This window comes from Microcaecilia unicolor, chromosome 1 (assembly GCF_901765095.1).
Source record: "Microcaecilia unicolor chromosome 1, aMicUni1.1, whole genome shotgun sequence".
Lineage (NCBI taxonomy): Eukaryota > Metazoa > Chordata > Amphibia > Gymnophiona > Siphonopidae > Microcaecilia > Microcaecilia unicolor.
The window spans coordinates 427,288,478-427,313,796 of NC_044031.1; the positions used below are offsets into that span (position 1 = coordinate 427,288,478).

General features: G+C 43.4%; 1 protein-coding gene across 4 annotated transcripts in view; it reads right to left on the reverse strand.

Annotated features, from left to right (window-relative positions):
* Nucleotides 1-14,658: 14,658 nt before the first annotated feature.
* Nucleotides 14,659-25,319, reverse strand: part of TXNL4A (thioredoxin like 4A) — a 55,373-nt gene continuing 44,712 nt past the window's right edge. For all 4 annotated transcript variants that reach the window (XM_030212025.1, XM_030212033.1, XM_030212042.1 and 1 more), the window contains one exon: nt 14,659-15,080. In XM_030212025.1, the coding sequence (XP_030067885.1) occupies nt 14,909-15,080 (172 nt within the window). In that variant the 3' untranslated portion in view covers nt 14,659-14,908. The remainder of the gene's footprint in view (nt 15,081-25,319) is intronic.

The window sequence follows — 25,319 nt, forward strand, 5'->3', positions numbered from 1 at the left end:
TTGGTGTCTTCCACATAGCGGCTTGCAGGACTGCTGCTAAACAACACAGTCGGCCCACAGTTGTAACCTATTTTGTTGTAGTAATAGTGGTTAGGATTAGTTTAGATAACTCACTGTGCACCTACAGCAAACCAAGCCCTTACCACCAGCTTTTCCTTCTGATTTTTGATTCCTCAGAAGAGATATTACTGTTTAAAGATTTTGCAAGCTCCTTCTACTTGGCCCTCACCCTGGTATGAAGCTAATTTAATCGGGTTGCTGATGTATTGGCCATGGGCATTTGTATAATCTATGCCCATTGTTATAAAATATACTCAGTCTGGACGTAATTTAGGCATCAGCATTTTTACCAAATTTTACTTGGCATAACTGCCCACGACTAAATTTAGTTATGCGGGTGGGTGCTTAGTGTATTTTATATTATATATTATGGTGGCCCTCGGAGCTTTCTCGTATTCACATTGCAGCCCTTTACATGAAAAAGGTTGGAGACCACTGATGTACTGTATTGCTTAAACAGACCTGTGTGATACATATGTTAGACCAGATATAGGCACGTTATGGATACTGGCAGCATTTTCCAGCGAATACATTTCTCAGTAATCTGTTAACTGATATCAGTCATGTTTACCTCAAATATGTTTAATTTCAAGCAAACACCTGTAAATAAAATAAGTTCCTTAAAAACTGTTTGTGTTGCATTAAATTTGAATTAAGAATTCCATTATATAATGCACGTTTAAAGCTGGCCTTGGGCGGGGTGATTGGCTGGGAAAAGTTGCCTCGTGATATCACATCAGTGGAGCAGTGGGCGAGAAAACACATTGCTAAGAAATCATAAAATCAAACAATTTACAAACTATTTCTGTTAGGAAAATGTATGTGAAAACATCACTTTATGTTCTGTCCCTTCATTGCCCCCTCTATGTGCATGGGAGGTTAGATATTGCCATTAATATCATCCACCTGGAACCACAAGCTGTGTGAGCTGATATTCTGCTGACATCATATTAAAGGTATCTATGATATCCTAGTTCCTGGGTGAATGTCTAAGTTTGTAGTCACATTTGTCATCCGAAAATACAAAAGAACTCACAAGGTACAATCTAGTTACGTAGTAGCACATTTAAGGCAAATAGAATATGTTTTTTTCACTCAATGTATGCTTAAGTTCTGGAACTCTTTGCTGTGTGTAAGCTGTGTTTAAAAAAGGGGTTTGAACAAATTTTCTGAAGGGCAAGTCCATAAACCACTACTAACGCAGACCTGGAGAAAGCAGCATGGAATCTCACTAGGTTCTTGTGACTCGAATGAGGGGTAGCAGAACAATTTTTTGCTTGAAGGGGCCACACAAACCAATCTCCAGCACTGCCCCCAAAGCTCTCTAGTTGCTGATGTTGTATGGGACAAAATATTGGTGTTGGGCCACGGCCCTAACTGGCCATCCTATAATTCTGCTGACTATACCCTTGATTTAACAAAAAACAGAGACAAGGTTCAAAGTACAAAACAAAGTCCAAACAGCAAAAAAGTACCAGGAGCCTTCACAAGTGGGACAAAACCATTAATTGTACTTCATATATCATTGACCCGACATGGGCCATGTTTCGTCGCAAAGCGCCTGCGTCAGAGGTCATTTGCTCTTAATTGTCTAAGATGAAAAGAACAGCTGAAAGCTGAGTTCACATCAAACATGACTAAAACTATATGAGATACAGTGGCTGTACTTTTTCTCCTTGGCTCCCTTTTCCTTGCATTCTCCCAAATTTCTCCAGCAGGGCAGAAAGCAGCTGCTTTTCCCCATCTGCCCTGGATCTTGCAGCTTTCTCTTACATTTTTTTTTTTTAATTCTTTATTTATAATTTTAAATTATATACATTCAAGGATAAACCTTGTACAGAAATTCAGGTAGAAATCAAAAACTTATTATTCCAAAAAGTTCACATAGACAAGCTTTCGCTGAAAATTATTTAAAGAATGGAATAATTAAAGAAAATATACACATTAAGATAATTACAACCTTTCTTAGACCCAATTATAAACGGGGGGGGGGGGGGGGGGGGAGAAAAGAGTTAGAGAAGGTATCAACCAGAGATACCCCTGCTATCAATGGAAAATTTAAGAGTCGGAGATTGAGGCGCCGATTAAAATTTTCAATTTGCTCAATTTTTTGCCTCATGTTTGTAGAGTCCTTCATAGTCGTGATCTTAAAGGCATTCAAGGCATCAACCTCCTTCTGTACCGATTTAACTTCTGTAGTTATATCATCTTTAACAGAGTCTACTGTCTTTTTTAAGTCCTCAAACTTAGCATTCAATATAAGTACGTCACCTGAAGTCTTCTGAAGTGTAGTGGTGATCTGGTCTAACATCACCTTCAACGTTTGCAGCGTCACCTCCGAAGTCTGTGCCATAGGGGAAATATTCCCCCTGGCTCCCCGAGTCGTTGCCTGCGCCTCTGGGTCCTCACTGGAAACTCCTTTCGGCACACCTTCCGGGTCGTCGGGGTTTCCCACCAGGGCTGCTCTCGACATCGGGCTGGGAGGGATCAGTGAGAACGATTGTGGCGATAGGGAGACTTCCTCTCCCAGTGGGGCTTCCGCTTCCCCGGACCTCCCCACAGCGGGATCCTCTCCCCGAATCCTGGGAGCACTGGGGAAAAAACACTCCAGCGATGTTTGAACCGAAGAGGGAGTTGAGGTAGGTGGAGGCACTATCCTCAGAGCTCCCTTACGTTTGTGGGGCATTTCAACAGGAAAAAAGAGCTATTCAGCTCAATTCTCACAGAGCGTTTTCATGTCCACCCGGTGCGGCAGCCATCTTGGTTTTTCCCCCACCGCTTTCTCTTACATTTTAACCACGACTTCACATATTATTTTGGCAGCACAGGTACAAATTGCATTGCCCCAATACAGATCGCTGAAGTTAAAAAAAGGAAAGAAAGAGGCAACCCACAAACCTCCGCAATGCATATCAACTCCCAGTGTCTAAGACAGGCCTCTCAGCCATACAGAACGATGCCTATGCAACTCCCGACATCGATGCAGATACCAGGGGCATAGCCAGACACCCAATTTTGGGTGGGCCTGGGTCCAAGATAGGTGGGCAGAAGAACCCCGCCCCATCCCACAGGTGATTTGGTCTCTTCTTCGATCACCTGTATGCCATATGGTCTCTCAAACATCCCCCCTCTCCCGCATACCTTTTAAATAGCAGATTTTCACTGGCAGCGAGCAGCAACTAATACACACCGCTCATGTTGGCCCCACAGCCTTCCCACTTATGCAGCTTCCTGTTTCCACATATGCAGGAATACATCAGAGGGAAGGCTGTGAGGTTGGTGCGAGCAGTATATATCAGTCACTGCTTGCTGCAGGTGAAGATCTGTTATTTACAAGGTATGCAGGAGCAACAGTTGTTGGGAGTTTTCAGCTGGTGGGGCTTGGGAATCCCTGCCAGCCACATCATAGGTGTGCGGCTACTGGGTGGGCCTGAGCCCAAAGTGGGTGGGTCTGGGCCCACCCAGGCCTACCCTTGGCTACGCCTCTGGCAGATACCAACACAGAGGTTTCGGACTGGGTTCCAAAGATTTTTTCTCTTTGAGCCTTTCTGGCCAGCTGGGTTCTTTTCTTCATATGATGGGAAATAACACAGCTGGAAGGGCTATGTTCAGGCCCCCAAAACTGAAGACATCAAGAATTAAGTGTCTTTGCCAGGGATGGTCCTATTGCACCAGCTACTGTGCTTACAGTCGCTGGAAACCTTTGATGACATGGAAGGGAAAACAGCCAAATCAAACGGCTCAATGGTGATGGAGAAAAGGGGCAAGCACCAGAAAAATAGAGCCTGACTGGAGCTCAGACCTATGAGGGCCTACCGAGTGCATCAAAAATAAAACGTAAAAGTGGGGAAAACTGACTAAAACTATAAAGGAAGAGAAAGGAAAAATTTCTCAAAACAAAAGAAAGGGCAAAAAACCCTGAAGGGAAGGCACAAAATGCTAAAAAAAAAAGACCTCACACACCAGACGCTGTGAGGAGTGCGGGACAAATGTGTTCTCTCACGGCGGATGAAGAGAGACTGATGGTCCCGCACTCTCGTGGTGGGTGGAAAGGCACGCATGCACGGTGGAGACAATGCACATGCTCTTAAAGCTGTATTAGCTTGCTTAAGCTCTGAGTCTGAACTGAGCGACGTGGATGACATCGCCCACTTGTGAGAATATGGTCTGCTTGTCCTCGGAGAATGTATGCTACATCAGATGCTAGAATCAGCTTAAGTCAAGAGAAAAGCAAAGCAAAGAATGGGATACATTAGAATTTGAACTGAACAAGATCAAGTTTCAACAGAATCTTTGTTTGACCTGGACAGAAAATCTATAAAATAAAAACAATGGAAACGGTGATGGAGAGCTGTGAAATAGTTATTTATGGTATGCTAACAGTCCATGATGAAATATTCTTTTTCTCTGCAGAAGATATTTTTTAACCTTTTTTTTAAAACACATTCTGCAAATTCTATGCAAAGCATTTTGAAAAAGGTAAATGACTATGGGGGAAACCAAATCACTTACCTATAGTAGGGATTCGCTGTAGAGAGCAGGATACAACATGGGTGATGCAGGGGCATACACCCAATTTCAGCTCTGGCCCACCCACCCAAGTGCACAGACACTGCCCGCCCACTTTTCCTCCAAGCCCGCGCCAGCACCAGCTCCCATTGCCGGCCACTGCTGCTTTTCCTATTGAGCAGCAGGGCCGACGCTACAAAAAGAAGCGCTCAGCTGACTGGGCTGAGCGCTAACGACAAAAAAAGTTGGAAAAAAAAAACGCGGCACCCACTCAAAATTGGCAGTCTGGCTACGCCACTGGGGTGATGTCAGGGCTTAATTTGTAGACAAAAAGGAAGTGGAACTGGGGGCAGGAGTAGGTCTGGAAATGAACTGTGGGGGTGTGGCCAGGGCTGGAATTGAACTTACCTACACACATGATACAGTAGAATGCCGATTATCCAAATGCTCATCATCCAGATTTCCAATTATCCGGACCCATTATCCGACAATACCTTTCCAGCCAATCCTCATGGTCTGCACAGAGAAAAGCCCTGCCTTTTCTGGCCCTTTCCAGGCTCATACACAGCAGAAAAAAAGCTCTTATGGGGACATGGTAGAGGAAACAGCTTTGCTATCGCTGCTTGCGGGGACGTGGCAAAGAAAACAGTCTTGCTATTGCTGCTTGGAAATGGAAAAAAGCAAAAAAGGCATGTTTTGTCATTAAAAGAGAAAATTGACATTGTGGAAAAATTAAGAAAGTGAGTGTTGGGGAAAAATTTGGCAGAAGAATATGGTGTGGAAACATCAACAATATCTGACATAAAAAGATAAAGTGATGCTATTGTAAACTATGTTTAGTTTTTGAAAACTATGAAGGGAGTTATTCCAGAAAAAACATGAAAAGGTCACCTAATGAAAAGCTGGATAAAGCTCTATATCTTTGGTTCCTGCAAAAAAGATCCTTAGGCCACTCAATTTCTGGGCCACTATTAGTCGAAAAGGCAACGTTTTTCAATAAGCATCTTCAGGGGGATTCAGACTTCAAAGTAGAGACCTGCACAGGAATGGGGTTTGTGGGAATCCTGCGAGATTCCAGCAGGGACAGAAGCAGTTATGCGGGGTTCCCGTGGGGACGGAAGCAGTTCCTGCGGGGTTCCTGTGGAAATGTACGCTGCACTGCCTCTCACCTACTGAGTACCAAGTTCTTTGAGTTCTGTCTCCTCATCCTCCTCCTTGCTTTAACAGCACAAATGCGGAAAGTTTCCATTAAGGAGGTGGTAGAGACACAAATGGTGACGGAATTCAAAAAGGCATGGGATGAACACAGAGGATCTCTAGAAAATGGAAGTTATAAAAAACCTAAACTTAAATGGCTGCATGTGTGTGGATGTGAGTGATGCTTACATGCAGGCTCATTTTCAAAAGAGATAGCATTCATCTTCTGACATAAATCGGCACTTGGATGTCCATCTCTCAGAGACGTCCAAATCGGTATAATCGAAACCCGATTTTGGACGTCTCTAGCAAAAGTCTGTCGCAAGGATGTCCAAATCTGAGGGGGGGGGCATATCGGAGCCGTGGTGAAGCTGGGACTTGGGCGTTCCTAAGACCTGGACATCTTTGAGCCAAAATGGAGAAAAGCAGAGATGTCCAAGACTAAAACTTGGACGTCTTGACCCGGACCTATTTTTATTGCGAATAAGGCACAAAAAGGTGCTCGAAATGACCAGATGACCACCAGAGGGAATCAGGAATGACCTCCCCTTACTCCCCCAGTGGTCACTAACCCCCTCCCATCCTCAAAAAACATCATTAAAAATATGGATTGCCAGCCTCAGATGTCATACTCAGGTCCATGACAGCGCATTCAGGTCCCAGGAGCAGTTTTAGTGGGTACACTGTACTTCAGACAGGTGGACCGAGGCCCATATCCCCCCCTACCTGTTACATTTGTGGAGGAAACAGAGAGCCCTCCAAAACCCACCAGAAACTCTCCGTACCCACATATAGGTGCCCCCTTCACCCGTAAATGCTATAGTAGTGGTGTACAGTTGGGGGTAGTGGGTTTTGGGGGTCTCAGCACACAAGGTAAGGGAGCTATATACCTGGGAGCATTTTATGAAGTCCACTGCAGTGCCCCCTAGGGTGCCCCATTGCTGTCCTGGCATGTCAGGGGGACCAGTGTACTACAAAAGCTGGTTCCTCCCACGTCCAAATGGCTTGCATTTGGACATTTTAGACTTGGACGTCTTTGGTTTCAAAAATAGCCGAAAATCAAAGACGTCCAAATGTAAGGATGTCCTTGGTATTTTCGAAACAAAAGATGGACGTCCATCTTTTTTTCGAAAATGACCTCCCCGCCTCCAAATTTGGACGTCTTTGTAAAAATTCCAAATTCCGACTTAGACGTTTCTTTCGAAAATGTCCCTCATGGTGACTCCGGATGTGATGAACTAGGGCAGATACCGACCAGACTTATATGGTCTGTCTTACAACTTCTGTTCCTTCCTTGCCTGCAGTGTTGTTGCTCAAACTCAAAGAAAGACTGAGAGAGCCAACCGTAATTTTTTTTATGTACCATTAAATTCTTGTGAGGACAGGTGGGGACAGACTAAATTATTGCAGGGCTGGATGGGTAAGATTCCAGCGAGGACAGGCGGGGATGGGTAAGTTTTCTGTCCCCATGCAACTGTCTAATCCGAAGCACACCTGAAGGAGCAACAAACCAACAAAACACAAGGAGCCTTAAAGGGTGGGGACGTCAACTCAATATTTTATTAATCAGACTGATTAATAAATTGCTGAGTTGATGCCCCCTCTTGAAGGTTCCCTGTGCTTTTGTTGGACTGTCTGTTACTCCAGGTATAAACAGACTGTAAGCCCTCCAGAGACAGGAAAATATCTACTATACCGGAATGTCATGCACATTGAGCTACAACTGAAAAAGGAATGAGCTAAATCCAAATCCATAATCTAGTACCAGGCATATTGTGAAGTAATACCAGGGCTTTTTTTGAGGGGGTACTTGGAGGTACTGAGTACCGGCACCTTTTCCACTGTCTGCTAAAATTGATCCATGGACCCCCAAGTTTTAATGAAAGAGCTCAGCATCTACACACCAATTCTGCCTTGTCATTTATTCTGTGACTAGTTGCAGGGGGCCTGGCTATTGTGGGGTGGGTCCCTCACTGATCATCCCATCCATGAAGGGTGGCCTGGCATTTGAGTACCAGCACCTTTTTCACTAGAAAAAATGCACTGAGTAATACAAAACCCTACAAAAGTTACTCAGGGCCTATAATTCAGTTCTAGCATACCATAACAGTACTAACTTCCAAGAGTCATACAAGGACCTACCTAGGAAAAGGCAGCACCTTAAACATTGCAGTGGTCAGTAGAACATCGATACACCTATTGGAAAACTAAACAAGCTGGATTAGTACAGATCAATCTTACATAGACACTTTGGGAGTCTTTTACTAAAGATTAGCTGGAGTTATCTGCAGCAGGTCCCATTTTATTCCTATGGACCCTGCTGCAGATAACTCGAGTTAATCTTTAGTTAAAGACCCCCTCTGATGCTAACAGAATATCTGGTCTTTTTCACACATGAGCACAAGTAGACTCTCACTATATATAGAATAAGTAACCACAAACTAAACATAGAAATATGTAAAGACAAAATTTAAGTTGAACCCCTCAAATGCCAGACTCTGCAAGCAGTGCGAAACCAGAGAAATAGAAACAGTGATGCATGTTCCCATGTACTGCGCAAGATATAAAGATTGCATAGGTAAATTTCAAAAACTGACATATTCCAATCAGTACATTAAAAAATTAAGGGGTCCTTTTACTATGCTGTGGTAAAACGTGGCTTTAGCATGCTCTTATGTGGGTCTTTCTGTCATGCTAAGGCCATTTTTACCACAGCCGTTAGTGTTGCCATTAGTGCATGATCATCTTCTTTCCTTTTTTAATTACTGTCACCCGTTTTATAGGCGGTAAGGGATCACTTGGTATCCATATGCTAGCCAGGTACAGTGTGGCAATGTAGATGTGCTAACTGGTTAACGTAGACACACCCCATCATAAAAAGTTAGAAAAATATTACGTGTATGGTTGACACATGCAGATTTCAGAGTTACTGCAGGATGCCTGAGTGCATCCCATGGTACTCTATTTTTTGCTGTGTCAGATGTGATAGCATCCAATGCAGCTTAGTAAAAGGGCCCCTAAATAACGCAAAAATAGAAAATAAGATGATAGTTCAACTTAATTTTTGACTAAATTAGGTCCTTAGGTCAGGACAGTATACCATAACACAATGGTTCCCAAACCTGGTCCTGGAGGCACCTAGCCAGTCAGGTTTCCAGGATATCCACAATGAATATTCATGAGAGATTTCAATGCAATGGAGGCAATGCATGCATATCTCTCTCATGAATATTCATAATGTATATCCTGAAAATCTGACTGGCTGGGGTGCCTCCAAGTCCAGGTTTGGGAACCACTGCCATAACAACGCTATATTGTCCAAACCTGAAGGAGGAGGTTTTTGGCCTCCGAAAACTAAGCCACACTGAGCCCGCAAATAGGTGGAAAAATGTGGGATACAAATGCAGCAAAATAAATAAATATTTGGTCCAATAAAAAGTATCACCTTATTTTCTATTTTTTCATTTTTTTTTTAGTTGTAACAATTTTTGATGATAAAGAACCAATGCAAAATATATATTACAAACGTGTAGAGTAATATCAGTACCAAACATGAATATGTCAACATTTATACAGAGAGGATAATATGGAGCAGCTGGTACAGGAGCCAACAAGAGAAGGAAAAATTCTAGACCTAATCTTTGTGGAGCACATGATCTGGTGCAGGTGGTAATGGTGATGGAGCTGCTTGATAACAGTGATCATAATATGATCAGATTTGATATTGACTTTGGAATATACACACAAAGGAAATCCAATTTGTTAGCGTTTAACTTTCAAAAAGGAGACTATGATAAAATGAGAAGCACAGTAAAAAAAAAAAAAAGAGCAGCTGCGAAGGTCAAAAATAGACATCAGGCATGGATGCTGTTCAAAAATATCATCCAGGAAGCCCAGGCCAAATATATTCTGTGTATTAAAAAAGGAGGAAGGAAGACCAAATGAGGTGAGGTGATGGAAGTTATTAGAGCTAAAAGAAAATCCTTCAGAAAATGGAAGAAGGAACCGACTAAAAATAATAAGAAACAGTATAAGCATTGTCAAGTCAAATGCAAAGCGCTAATAAGGAAGGCAAAGAGGGACTTTGAAAAAAAGATTGCGTTGGAGGCAAACACACATAGCAAAACTTTTTTTAGGTATATTAAAAGCAAGAAGCCGGAAGAAGAATCGGTTGGACCGCTAGCTGACTGAAAAGGGACAATCAGGGAAGACAAAGCCATAGCAGAGAGATTAAATGAATTGCTTCGGTCTTCACTGAGGAAGATTTGGAAGACATACCAGTGTCAAAAATGGTATTCAAAGCTGACGAGTCAGAGAAACTGAATGAAATCTCTATAAACCTGGAGGATGTAATGGGGCAATTTGACAAATTGAAGAGTAGCAAATCTCCTGGTCCGGATGGTATTCATTACAGAGTACTGATAGAATTAAAAAAATAAACTTGTGGAGCTATTGTTAGTAATATGTAAATTATCTTTAAAATCAAGCATGGTACCAGAAGATTGGAGGCAAGGTTGCCAGATGGGAAAAATTTTCCCCACCCAAAATCAGCCCTAAACCAGCCCGTCAAACCCCACCTCCCACGTCGCCAGCCCTGCCTCTCACATCACCAGCCCCGCCCCCTGACGTCAGCCACGCCCCTCAAAAGCTTCTAATGGACCACAACGGACCAATAGAAGCCCCGGGAAAGCTTCTATTGGACCAAATTGGACCAGTAGAAGCCCCGGAAAAAAGCACACAGCGGCCACAGGAGAAGAGCCCAAACCCACACCCGCCAAAATTTTGCCACAGCTGCTCAAAGAAAACCCGCCCAGTGTTGCGGGAAGACCGCAACCCTGGCAACAATGATTGGAGGGTGGCCAATGTTATGTCGATTTTTAAAAAAGGTTCCAGAGGAGATCTGGAAAATTATAGACCGGTGAACCTGATGTCGGTGCCGGGCAAAATGGTAGAGACTATTCTAAATAACAAAATTATAGAGCATATTCAAAAGCATGGATTAATGAGACAAAGCCAACATGGATTTAGTGAAGGGAAATCTTGCCTCACCATTCTATTACATTTCTTTGAAGCGGTGAACAATGTGGATAAAGGTGAGCTGGTCGATATTGTGTATCTGGATTTTCAAACGGCGTTTGACAAAGTATCTCATGAAAGACTCCAGAGGAAATTAGAAAGCCATGGGATAGGAGGTAGTGTCCTATTGTGGATTAAAAACTGGTTAAAAGATAGAAAGAGAGTAGGGTTAAATGGTCAGTATTCTCAATGGAGAAGGGTAGATAGTGGGGTTCCCCAGGGGTCTGTGCTGGGACCGCTTTTTAATATATTTATAAATGATCTAGAGATGGAAGTAACTAGTGAGGTAATTAAATTTGCTGATGACACAAAGTTATTCAAAGTTGTTAAATCGCAAGAGGATTATGAAAAATTATAAGAGAACCTTACAAGACTGGGAGACTGGGCATCTAAATAGCAGATGACGTTTAATGTGAGGAAGTGCAAAGTGATGAATGTGGGAAACAGGAACCCGAATAGGTAAAGCAAGGTTCCATGTTAGGAGTCACCGACCAGGAAAGGGACCTAGGCATCATCATTGATGATACATTGAACCCTTCTGCTTAGCTAAGAAAGCAAATAGAATGTTAGGTATTATTAGAAAAGGAATGGAAAACAAAAATGAGGACATTATAATGCCTTTGTATCACGACCACACCTTGAATATTGTGTTTGATTCTGGTCGCCGCATCTCAAAAAAGATATAGTGGAATTAGAAAAGGTACAGAGAAGGGCGACGAAAATGATAAAGAGGATGGGAAGATTTGCCTATGAGGAAAGGCTGAAGTGGCTAGGGTTCTTCAAATTGGAGAAAAGATGGCTGAGGGGAGGTATGATCGAGGTCTATAAAACATTGAGTGGAGTGGATCAGGTAGACATGAATCACTTGTTTACAATTTCCAAAAACAATAGGACTAGGGGGCACACGATGAAGCTATAAAATAGTAAATTTAAAACAAATTGGAGAAGAACTTTCTTCACTCAACGTGTAATTAAACTCTGGAATTCATTGCCAGAGAATGTAGTAAAAGCAGTTAGCTTAGCAGGGTTTTAAAAAGGTTTGGATGACTTCCTAAAGGAAAAGTCCATAGACCATTATTAAAATGGACTTGGGATAAATCCACTGCTTATTTCTAGGATAAGTTGCATAAAATGTATTGTACTTTTTTGGGATCTTGCCAGGTACTTGTGACCTGGATTGGCCATTGTTAGAAACAGGATGCTGGGCTTGACAGACCTTTGGTCTGTTCCAGTATGGCAGTACTTATGAGTGCAGCTTATTCACAATACAGCAGCACAGCTGATACATATAGCTCATAAATTTGATTGTTACCCCATTTTCCATGGAATTGCATTGGCTCCCTGTGGAAGTCAGAATACAATTTCAACTTTGCACCATTTTTTAGTAGAGAGGTGTGGCAGCCGTGTTAGTCCACTTTTAAAGGTAATCAATAGAAATAAAATAAAACATGAAAAAGACAATTAAGATGATACCTTTTTTATTGGACATAACTTAGTACATTTCTTGATTAGCTTTCGAAGGTTGTCCTTCTTCGTCAGATCGGAAATAAGCAAATCTTGGTAGATGACAGTATATATAAGTGAGACATCAAAGCATTTCAGTGACAATCTAACAGGGTGGGGATGGAGGTGGATAGGTGAGACAGGTGGATATGCATGGAGACAGGAGAGTGACAAACAAAGCATGTTTTATTTTGTTTTATTTCTATTGATCACCATTTTTTAAAAATCATGAATGATGATGCTCCACCCTATCTATGTGATTGGATTGCATTCCTCCACAATGATCCTGCTTATAGGACTCATGATCAGATGTTGTTGCGTTTTCTATCAGTTAGGTGGATTAAATTGCAAAAACTGTTGGATTCTTCACTTGAATATCAAGTAGTTTTACTTTGGAATTCACTGCTTTTACAAACTATCTGGTATTTAGAAAGACCTTAAAAACTTTTTTATTTAACAAATATGTATTATTAAAAAATTAGATTGTGTTGGGTATTAAGATGCCCTTCTTGGATTGTTTGATTTATCCTTTTTTTTTAAAAAAACTTTTATAATCCGAATAGAACTGTTTAGGAATTTGAGGAATAGAAGTTTTCTGCAACATAAGTCTAGTTTTCTCCGAGGACAAGCCGGATACGAAGACCTCACAACATGGGACTCCCTAGCAGCAGGCTGCCTTCAGCAAAAAAAAAAAAAAAAAGGGGGGGGAAAGAAATATGTTGTATAAGGCAGACACACAAACAGTAAATAAAAAATAAAAAAAAAAACACAACCCACTGGTAACAAAGCCATTATTATTTTGAAAGGCAGCCTGGAACTGAAAATGGTCTTTAGTAGGGGTGGAACTGGATTCTAATCCCCATAGATTCCAGAGGATTGTCTGGCCAATCCTACTGTTACATCAGGAGTCCTGATCTAAACAATAATGAGATATGAATGTATGGACAGAAATCCTTATAAAAAGCTCTGCAAATCTCTTCATAGAGGTTGACCTCAAGTGGGTACTGATGCTACCATAGCTCTGACATTATGAACTGACATGACCCTCAAGAGTCAGACTTGCTTGAGCGTAAGTGAAGGATATGCAGTCTGATAGCCAATTAGAGCATGAATGTTTGGGTCAAAAGAAACAAAAAGCTGGGCAGTTATTCTGCTCCAGACAGAAGGCTCAGACTCTCTTGCAACCCCATTGTGTGCAGTGCACTTTCACTGTTGTGGGAACGAGGTCTAGAAAAAAGTATTGGTAGGGCAATAGACAAATTAAGATGAAACTCCTCACTACTTTAGGAACAAACTTTGAATGACTGCACATAACCAATCCATTTTTGTAAAATCTTGTATAAAGGTTGATTAGTTATTAGGCCTGGTGCTCACTCACTTTGGCAAGCTGAATTTACTGCCACCTAAAACACGAGCTTTCATCAGTTGGGTTAAAACATTGAGATCCCATGACTCTACAAGAGGCTGGATTAGAGGCTTCAACAGAAAGCAAGCCCCACATGAACTGAACAACTACAGGCTATGCAGAGATGGGTTTTACCTTCTACCAAGTGTTGTGATTTGTTCCAATTGCACTAAGGTAAGAGAGTTGTTTTCCAACCTGGTTTAGGCAAATGTAGAAGGTATACAATCATATTCTGTGTGGGACAGGAAAAGGGATCTAGGATCTTTCCCTATTGCTATGGGTACTAAAATTTGTATGCTGATTACACATGTAAATGATTAGAATAATGGCAGATAGATGTGTGTGGGCCCATATTCACATAAATGCCTAAATTCCAACCAAGCACTAATCTGTAAATACATGCATCTCTTAGGGGTCCTTTTACTAAGCTGTGGGGGAAAAAGGGCCCTGTGGTAAGTCACTTTTCTTTGACCTATATTTTATATGCAAATACCTAATTTCTACCAGAGGAACTCATAAGAATGCTTGTTAGCTTTGTATTGTCAACATGGCAACACATGTACAATTGAGTCTGGTGGTGAATCTGTGCTGCTTCTCTGGAAGTAAAGTTGTTTTTACCTTCAAGGTGAAATTTTGTGGAACCACCTTCGGGTTTTGTTATTGAAGCCCCTGCCGCAGCCCTGGCAAAGGTGAAACGAGATCTTCTTGGGCTTTTATTCTGTGATTTATTATTCATATTTGTGTGGTGAATAAATTGGACTTTTTAATACTACTCTTGTGATCTGCTCCTTTCAAAGTTTATTTTGCCAACATTGTTTATTCACTGCATTTCTGCAATTGTATGAAGCTCTGTGGTTTTCCAAAAGCCAACAAAATTATGTACATAAAATGTATATTAACAGACCATCCCATTTTCCACAAAAGATTTATTAAGGCAGAGCAGAAGCTTATACATTTTACACTGTAACAGAAAACAGTCTTTATAAATAGGAGATCATATTGATGGATGGGATTCAGTTTTTAAGAGATCATGAAACTTTTAAAGCCAACAATCTTGTTTCAGGGTCAACAGTCCAAATGTTTTGAATATAAACGAGGTAGGCCAAATTTCACATTAGAAACATAAAAAATATGTATTGATCTTGGTGGGCAAAGAGGTTAGTATCTGTATTTTGTGGAATAGTCTTTTGGAGATACCACCAAACCTCTCCCTTTTCGGGCTCCTCTATAAACAGTCTCCACAATGTCAATCATCTCTTGCTTGTCTTCCATTGCCCAGTTGATTTTGTTGTTGTTACCGGTACCTAAATCAATCATGATGTGCTTATTCCTTTAAAATAAATATATAAAATCATGTTAAGAAACTGCTTTCCTTTATTTAGACATCACATATGCAAAAGATAAAACAAAAAAGAAAAATCAAGCAAACAGGATTCACAGATAGTCAAATATCCAAGATACCTGGCAAAAAATACTTCCACCCAAGATACCTGACAAAAAATACTTCCACTCCAAAAAGAAGATTATATTTCATGCAGAAGGTTAAGTCTGACAGACATGTAAACATACAGCAGCTTCATGAGTGAGCTCATCCAATAGGAAAACAAAAGTTACCCAGAGCAACTGTCTCAGAAAAGTGCTTGTGGGGGAGGAGGGACTAGCAACAAGTATGAACAGAAAAAAAATTCCTTTTTGCAGTAGAGTCACATTTCTTTTTTGTAACTTTTCTGTACGTATAAACCATATCAGCTTTGTTTTGTGGAGCATGTCTACATAACCCAAGATTCCTGCAACAATTCTGTGTTTATCAGCTTTGTTGCACCACACACATTATTATTGGGCATCTTTTCCAGTGAAATCAAATTTGCATATTTGTGTCACTGAGGAATTAATCAGCACAGAAAAGGAACAAAAACTAAGTGAAGGATACAAGCCAAGCCAATAGAGAGGTGAGGGGATACTAGGGGAAAGTGGCATTTTTCTGGTGAACTCCTATTTAAATTTTATTTTTTTGCATCGGAGGTGTTTTATCAGTGCTTTTCAGTTAAAACTTAAAAGCAGACACCTTATATACAGTGTAAGTGTTCTATAAGGAAAATGGTATTTGCAGTGTTTCTAAAATGCATTTGCTCATCTGGAGAAAATGCATTATTTTCTCAGAAAGCAAAACAGCCATGAGAGCAGGAAGCATCAGAAACACCATAAAACTGGGAGTGGAACCTATACCTGATAGCAGCTGGAAGCAGAAATCTATAGCAGCAAAGTCAATGTTGGAGTGGAGTAGCAGCCTAGTGGTTAGAGAACCAGTCTTGACATCCAGAGGTGGCCAGTTAAAATCCCACTGCTGCTCCTTGTGATCTTGAGTAAGTCACTTAACCCTCCTTTGCCTCAGGTACAAAATTAAATTGTAAGCCCTCCGGGGACTGATAAATACCCAGTGTACCTGAATGTAACTTACCTTGAACTACTACTGAAAAAGGTGTAAGCAAAAATCCAAAAATCGCTGTGACAGCCACAGCTGAAACACATGGACAGTCTCCTTCTCCTATGTCAGAAAAACCACAGGACATAGGAGGAGGAGACTGTCTGCATGTTTCAGCTGTGGCTGCTATAGATTTCTGCTATCAGGTGTATGCGCCTTTAAGAACCCTGAACTAATCACTAATCTGATCTCATATTGGGAAAGATCCAACAGGTCTTAAATTTTTATCAAATGTGTAGAGTCTCTCAGGTATGATTGCAGCTGTAACACAAATCCACTTAGATGAAAATTATTATGAAAGAGGCTCTAACAATGATTGAGTACTTGACACAATCGGTCTCCCTGGTGGAGACTCTAAAGACTTGTGAACCTTAGGTAAAAAGTAAATTACTAGCACTCTAGGAAACTTATTATAAAGATATTTGTACGCTTTAGTTTTTGGAAATTTGATTATCTTCAGCCGCCTGTGATAATAACCGCAATACTTGTTGTTGGAGAAAGCTGGTAGGATCCTCTTCTAAATGTTGATAATAGTGCATATCTGAAGCTTCCATTTCATAAGCAACTTTATCCATCACAACCGTTCCACCCTCCTTATCTGCTCTATCACCAGGGAAGTATCCTCTTTTAAGGTTTTCAAGGATTTCTTTTGACTGCCCGTTAAATTGCTATATTGTTTCAAATTCTGTTTTTCAATACATTCAAGATCTCGTAGAACCAACTGCTGAAAGTTGTAAATCACAGGATCAATCACTCCCGGAAGAGACCACGTAGAAAATTGAGGTACCTCTTGCCTCTCATTTTAATGAAGTTAATCGTCAGTTAGATACATTGCGATTTGTGGTGTTATACCAGCTGCAGAACTTCATAGGTGGGAATGGTCCACAAAAGTTGCACCGGATTAAACAAAAATTTATTTTCCTTTATGATACTCTTGAATCAGCTGGTTTAAAATCAAGAGATAGAATGGGAAATGGTGATGCGAGATGGTAACGCCCCTGGGTGATTAGGGATATTGTGATTGGATATGGGCTAATTGGAAACATCGTATAAGGTGAGAGGGGAAATGTTAGAGAATATGCATGGGCACAGAAGCTCTAGGTACATAATGCAAGTCTGGCCGGGTGGACCTTTCTAGCGATGGTGTGCTAAGAATTCTGTATTATTAATGTTTAGGTGAGTGTGAATTATGTTATATTATTATGAGTTTGGTTTATAAAATATGAGAGTAAATGTGGTTGATTTTATATATACAGATTGACAGCTTGTGATGATGCCAATTGGGTGAAACACCGTTTGTGTGTTTTGGACTAACAGCTCCTGATGACGCCAACTGAGCGAAACACAGATTTTGTGTCAGGCTGGACAATTATCTGAAAAGTGGAATACGAGTTAACCTTATATCAGCTAATGGTTCATGGATTATGGAGTTTGAAAAGATCTCTGTGGGAGTGAATTGAGACTGTGTGGAGAGAAGAACTGGACTAGGTCGGGTTGTTTGAAAGACCAGTTTCTCATTTATATATATAATAAAGAAAAAAGGTTTTCACCACGGATGGACTTCTAATCTTCGATAAGGTTTTTTTTTTTTATTATGTAATGATGTGGGGTATGAATGAATGGATGTGGGGTTATGATTTGTTTTGATAATTTGTTGTGTTTTTCTATTAGAATAAGAATCTTTTGAAATAAAGAAATAGATTTATATTACTGTATTTGAAGGGTATGATTAATGAAAGAACTATCCTGTAGATTGTTTTTGATATAAGGAGGCTATGCCATAACTAAGGACCTTAAGACGAGAAAGAACAATTATTTTAGGGATAATCTTCCCCACAAGATTTTGCATGGTGAAGCATAAAAAGAGACCCACAAACTCAGTAGGAAAGAACTCTTATCAGGCTCACTGGCATCAGTTAAAACGGGGAAAGTGTACTTTTGATAGCAAAGATGTGTAAATGGTAAGGACAATAGCAATTAGGAGGGCAGGGATTCAGAATCATCCATTGTCCTATTTAAACCAAACACCAAAGAAAAAAAAGAGGCAAAAACACTGCAATATAGCAAGTTCAGGGAACAAAGAGCAGGTATACACTAACCAATGACCATAAATTAAAACAGCTTTATTGAAACAGAGCGCCCTTTCAAGGTGGTGCGAGTCAAAGCAATAAAAGTATTTTCAGATGTTAAAATAGCCCAACATGTTTTGGCATGTTAAATAAATATATATGTTCAATACAATGGAACCACATGGTTTAAATAGACATAGAATGGAATGCGTATTTTTGATTGACAATGCAAATGAGTACGCTGGCGCCTGTCGAAGTAGGTTATGGGCGGCGTCTGCTTTTTTTCTTGTGTGTGATTGGCTGATGGTGTACGCTAGGGATTTAAAACCCTTGGTGTTTTGACTTGCCTAAGCGCCATCTTTGAGGAAACAATTTTCATGACTGCAGGACAAATCTGAGGAGCATTTTCTTTTCTGAAGCAGCTAATAGTTGGGCAAAACAAGGCGCTCTTGTTGAAGGAAACATGCGCTATGGTATGGAGAGTTAAGCACGTTAGATTGGACTGATGTAGCTGGTTTGTTTGGGCCATTTTGGAACCTGTGGACAGTCTGGAAACAACCGCCCCAAGATCAGATAAGTACTAGTGGTTAGCTAGTTTTTTTTTTTTTTTTTTTTTTTTTTTTATTGAAATTGTTATCAAATAAACAGCTTACAAACTGCCAACATTTCAATTACAATTTGCTTTTCATTTGTTAAATTCCCCCCCTCTGATCAACCATATCTTACCCTCCCTCGTGGTTAGCTAGTTTTTGATTGGATTGCAGTGTGACTTTTGAATTTGTACTATGGTATCTACAATCAAGTTAGACTATTTTTTTTTGCAATCAAACAACTTACGTATGATAATTGGCACTGCATTTCAGCTGACATTGAAACTGAGGCTAAAATTACAAAAATTATAAACTTATAAACTTCAGTATGTGAAAAAGAGGGGGGCAAGTTCCTGATGTCCTCACTGGGTTCAGGTCTTTCAATACTAGTGATATTGTTGCCAGGACCTTTTGTTTAGAGGGTTTAGGTTTAAGTCACGTTAGATATAGATATCTGGTTGGGGTCACTGCTATCCTGTCCTGCTTTTTGGATAAAAGGTTTTTAAACCACCTGTTTTTCTCTGTCTTCAGAGTTTTTTCAGATGTTTTTTTTTCCCTTTTGTGTCCAGGCAGGGACCAGTGATAGTACCTCACTCCCCATATAATAGGGTGTTATTTGGAATACTGTATGTATGTTCCCTATTGGGGGTGTTTGAGGTCCCATTTGATTAAATAGCTGTTGTGAGTGAGAATGGTTTATACTCGCAGGACATCGGTAGTGTGACACCAAACTGATTGTTTAGTTTCAAACTTTTTGAAAAGGGTGAGATTTGATAGTATAAGTTTGAAATTTCCTTTATAATTTTAGAAGTAGTATACTATGCCATACTTTATATTGTTATTTGAATATTTTTACTGCTATAATTGCCTGTTGCTCGTTTGATCTGTTCTTACTGTACACCGCCTTGAATCAATTCCTTCAAAAAAGCGGTAAATAAATCTTAAATAAATAAATGTGTTTCAGGGGCATCTTACAATCCTTAAAATCACAGAATCACACCTTAGACTCAATGTCCAGGATCTTCAAAGGTTATCTGTGAGCTCCTCTCCGAACTCGTCACTCACTGGTTAAAACACTGAAATATTATTAAAACATGCGGATATCAAAATCCTTATAAAATAAGGCAACCTTTGAAGAATTTAGATGATTAGTCTAAGGTGCGATCCTGTGCTTTTGAGGATTGTAAGGTGCCCCTGAAGCAGGCATTTAACATCTGAAAAGACTATTGCTTTGACTCACACCACCTTGGAAGTTTTCTCTGGTTCAATAAAGCGAATGCTACATACCTGTAGAAGGTATTCTCCGAGGACAGCAGGCTGATTGTTCTCACTGATGGGTGACGTCCACGGCAGCCCCTCCAATCAGAACACTTTCTAGCAAAGTCCTTTGCTAGTCCTCGCGCGCCCATGCGCACCGGCCGTCTTCCCGCCCGAACCGGCTCGTGCCGGCCAGTCTCATATGTAGCAAGACAAAGCGAAGGGAAGACACAACTCCAAAGGGGAGGCGAGCGGGTTTGTGAGAACAATCAGCCTGCTGTCCTCGGAGAATACCTTCTACAGGTATGTAGCATTCGCTTTCTCCGAGGACAAGCAGGCTGCTTGTTCTCACTGATGGGGTATCCCTAGCCCCCAGGCTCACTCAAAACAACAACCATGGTCAATTGGGCCTCGCAACGGCGAGGACATAACTGAGATTGACCTAAAATATTTACCAACTAACTGAGAGTGCAGCCTGGAACAGAACAAACATGGGCCTAGGGGGTGGAGTTGGATTCTAAACCCCGAACAGATTCTGAAGCACTGACTGCCCGAACCGACTGTCGCGTCGGGTATCCTGCTGCAGGCAGTAATGAGATGTGAATGTGTGGACAGATGACCACGTCGCAGCTTTGCAAATCTCTTCAATAGTGGCTGACTTCAAGTGGGCTACCGACGCTGCCATGGCTTTAACATTATGAGCCGTGACATGACCCTCAAGAGCCAGCCCAGCCTGGGCATAAGTGAAGGAAATGCAATCTGCTAGCCAATTGGATATGGTGCGTTTTCCCACAGCCACTCCCCTCCTTTTGGGATCAAAAGAAACAAACAATTGGGCGGACTGTCTGTTGGGCTGTGTCCGCTCCAGATAGAAGGCCAATGCTCTCTTGCAGTCCAATGTGTGCAGCTGACGTTCAGCAGGGCAGGAATGAGGACGGGGAAAGAATGTTGGCAAGACAATTGACTGGTTCAGATGGAACTCCGACACAACCTTTGGCAAGAACTTAGGGTGAGTGCGGAGGACTACTCTGTTATGATGAAATTTGGTGTAAGGGGCCTGGGCTACCAGGGCCTGAAGCTCACTGACTCTACGAGCTGAAGTAACTGCCACCAAGAAAATGACCTTCCAGGTCAAGTACTTCAGATGGCAGGAATCCAGTGGCTCAAAAGGAGGTTTCATCAGCTGGGTGAGACCGACATTGAGATCCCATGACACTGTAGGAGGTTTGACAGGGGGCTTTGACAAAAGCAAACCTCTCATGAAGCGAACAACTAAAGGCTGTCCTGAGATCGGCTTACCTTCCACACGGTAATGGTATGCACTGATTGCACTAAGGTGAACCCTTACAGAGTTGGTCTTGAGACCGGACTCAGACAAGTACAGAAGGTATTCAAGCAGGGTCTGTGTAGGACAAGAGCGAGGATCTAGGGCCTTGCTGTCACACCAGACGGCAAACCTCCTCCATAGAAAGAAGTAACTCCTCTTAGTGGAATCTTTCCTGGAAGCAAGCAAGATGCGGGAGACACCCTCTGACAGACCCAAAGAGGCAAAGTCTACGCTCTCAACATCCAGGCCATGAGAGCCAGGGACCGGAGGTTGGGATGCAGAAGCGCCCCTTCGTCCTGCGTGATGAGGGTCGGAAAACACTCCAATCTCCACGGTTCTTCGGAGGACAACTCCAGAAGAAGAGGGAACCAGATCTGACGCGGCCAAAAAGGAGCAATCAGAATCATGGTGCCTAGGTCTTGCTTGAGTTTCAACAAAGTCTTCCCCACCAGAAGTATGGGAGGATAAGCATACAGCAGACCTTCCCCCCAGTCCAGGAGGAAGGCATCCGATGCCAGTCTGCCGTGGGCCTGAAGCCTGAAACAGAACTGAGGGACTTTGTGGTTGGCTCGAGATGCGAAGAGATCTACCAAGGGGGTGCCCCACACCTGGAAGATCTGTCGCACTACACGGGAATTGAACGACCACTCGTGAGGTTGCATAATCCTGCTCAGCCTGTCGGCCAGACTGTTGTTTACGCCTGCCAGATATGTGGCTTGGAGCACCATGCCATGACGGTGGGCCCAGAGCCACATGCTGACGGCTTCCTGACACAGGGGGCGAGATCCGGTGCCCCCCTGCTTGTTGACGTAATACATGGCAACCTGGTTGTCTGTCTGAATTTGGATAATTTGATGGGACAGCCGATCTCTGAAAGCCTTCAGAGCGTTCCAGATCACTCGTAACTCCAGAAGATTGATCTGCAGATCGCGTTCCTGGAGGGACCAACTTCCTTGGGTGTGAAGCCCATCGACATGAGCTCCCCACCCCAGGAGAGACGCATCCGTGGTCAGCACTTTTTGTGGCTGAGGAATTTGGAAAGGACGTCCCAGAGTCAAATTGGACCAAATCGTCCACCAATACAGGGATTTGAGAAAACTCGTGGACAGGTGGATCACGTCTTCTAGATCCCCAGCAGCCTGAAACCACTGGGAAGCTAGGGTTCATTGAGCAGATCTCATGTGAAGGCGGGCCATGGGAGTCACATGAACTGTGGAGGCCATGTGGCCCAGCAATCTCAACATCTGCCGAGCTGTGATCTGCTGGGACGCTCGCACCCGTGAGACGAGGGACAACAAGTTGTTTGCTCTCGTCTCTGGGAGATAGGCGCGAGCCGTCCGGGAATCCAGCAGAGCTCCTATGAATTTGAGTTTCTGCACTGGGAGAAGATGGGACTTTGGATAATTTATCACAAACCCCAGTAGCTCCAGGAGGCGAATAGTCATCTGCATGGACTGCAGGGCTCCTGCCTCGGATGTGTTCTTCACCAGCCAATCGTCGAGATATGGGAACACGTGTACCCGCAGTCTGCGAAGTGCCGCTGCTACTACAGCCAAGCACTTCGTGAACACTCTGGGCGCAGAGGCGAGCCCAAAGGGTAGCACACAGTACTGGAAGTGACGTGTGCCCAGCTGAAATCGCAGATACTGTCTGTGAGCTGGCAGTATCGGGATGTGCGTGTAGGCGTCCTTCAAGTCCAGAGAGCATAGCCAATCATTTTCCTGAATCATGGGGAGAAGGGTGCCCAGGGAAAGCATCCTGAACTTTTCTTTGACCAGATATTTGTTCAGGGCCCTTAGGTCTAGGATGGGACGCATCCCCCCTGTTTTCTTTTCCACAAGGAAGTACCTGGAATAGAATCCCAGCCCTTCTTGCCCGGATGGCACGGGCTCGACCACATTGGCGCTGAGAAGGGCGGAGAGTTCCTCTGCAAGTACCTGCTTGTGTTGGAAGCTGTAAGACTGAGCTCCCGGTGGACAATTTGGAGGTTTTGAGGCCAAATTGAGGGTGTATCCTTGCCGGACTATTTGGAGAACCCACTGATCGGAGGTTATGAGAGGCCACCTTAGATGAAAAGCTTTCAACCTCCCCCCGACTGGTAGGTCGCCCGGCACTGACACTTGGATGTCGGCTATGCTCTGCTGGAGCCAGTCAAAAGCTCGTCCCTTGCTTTTGCTGGGGAGCCGAGGGGCCTTGCTGAGGCGCACGCTGCTGATGAGAGCGAGCGCGCTGGGGCTTAGCCTGGGCCGCAGGCTGTCGAGAAGGAGGATTGTACCTACGCTTGCCAGAAGAGTAGGGAACAGTCTTCCTTCCCCCAAAAAATCTTCTACCTGTGGAGGTAGAGGCTGAAGGCTGCCGGCGGGAGAACTTGTCGAATGCGGTGTCCCGCTGGTGGAGCTGCTCTACCACCTGTTCGACTTTTTCTCCAAAAATATTATCCGCACGGCAAGGCGAGTCCGCAATCCGCTGCTGGATTCTATTCTCCAGGTCGGAGGCACGCAGCCATGAGAGTCTTCGCATCACCACACCTTGAGCAGCGGCCCTGGACGCAACATCAAAGGTGTCATACACCCCTCTGGCCAGGAATTTTCTGCACGCCTTCAGCTGCCTCATCACCTCCTGAAATGGCTTGGCTTGCTCAGGGGGGAGCTTATCCACCAAGCCCGCCAACTGCCGCACATTGTTCCGCATGTGTATGCTCGTGTAGAGCTGGTACGACTGAATTTTGGCCACGAGCATAGAAGAATGGTAGGCCTTCCTCCCAAAGGAGTCCAAGGTTCTAGAGTCCTTGCCCGGGGGCGCCGAAGCATGCTCCCTAGAACTCTTGGCCTTCTTTAGGGCCAAATCCACAACTCCAGAGTCATGAGGCAACTGAGTGTGCATCAGCTCTGGGTCCCCATGGATTCGGTACTGGGACTCAATCTTCTTGGGGATGTGGGGATTACTTAATGGCTTGGTCCAGTTCGCCAGCAATGTCTTTTTGAGGACATGATACATGGGTACTGTGGACGCTTCCTTAGGTGGAGAAGGATAGTCCAGGAGCTCAAACATTTCAGCCCTGGGCTCGTCCTCCACAACCACCGGGAAGGGGATGGCCGTAGACATCTCCCGGACAAAGGAAGCGAAAGACAGACTCTCGGGAGGAGAAAGCTGTCTTTCAGGAGAGGGAGTGGGATCAGAAGGGAGACCCTCAGACTCCTCGTCAGAGAAATATCTGATGTCTTCTTCTTCCCACGAGGCCTCACCATCGGTGTCAGACACAAGTTCACGGACCTGTGTCTGCAACCGTGCCCGGCTCGACTCCGTGGAACCACGGCCACGGTGGGAGCGTCGAGAGGTAGACTCCCTCGTCCGCACCGGCGAAGCTCCCTCCGCCGACGTAGTCGGGGAGCCTTCCTGGGAGGCTACCGCAGTCGGTACCGCACGTGGCACCGACGCCGGAGACCTCACCCCGGGCAATGGGCCAGCCGGCGCCTCGCTCGATGGTACCGGTGGCGCAAGCACCCCCGGTACCGGAGGGGTAGGGCGCAACAGCTCTCCCAGGATCTCTGGGAGAACGGCCCGGAGACTCTCGTTCAGAGCGGCTGTAGAAAAAGGCATGGAAGCCGATGCAGGCGTCGATGTCAGAGTCTGTTCCGGGTGTGGAGGCTGTTCCGGGCTGTCCAAAGGGGAGCGCATCGACACCTCTTGAACAGAGGGCAAGCGGTCCTCTCGGTGCCGATGCCTACTGGGTGCCGACTCCCTCGGCGACCCAGAGCTCTCGGTGCCGACACGGGAAGGGGACCGGTGACGATGCTTCTTCGACTTCTTGGGACGAAGCATGTCACCGGAGCTTCCTGGCACC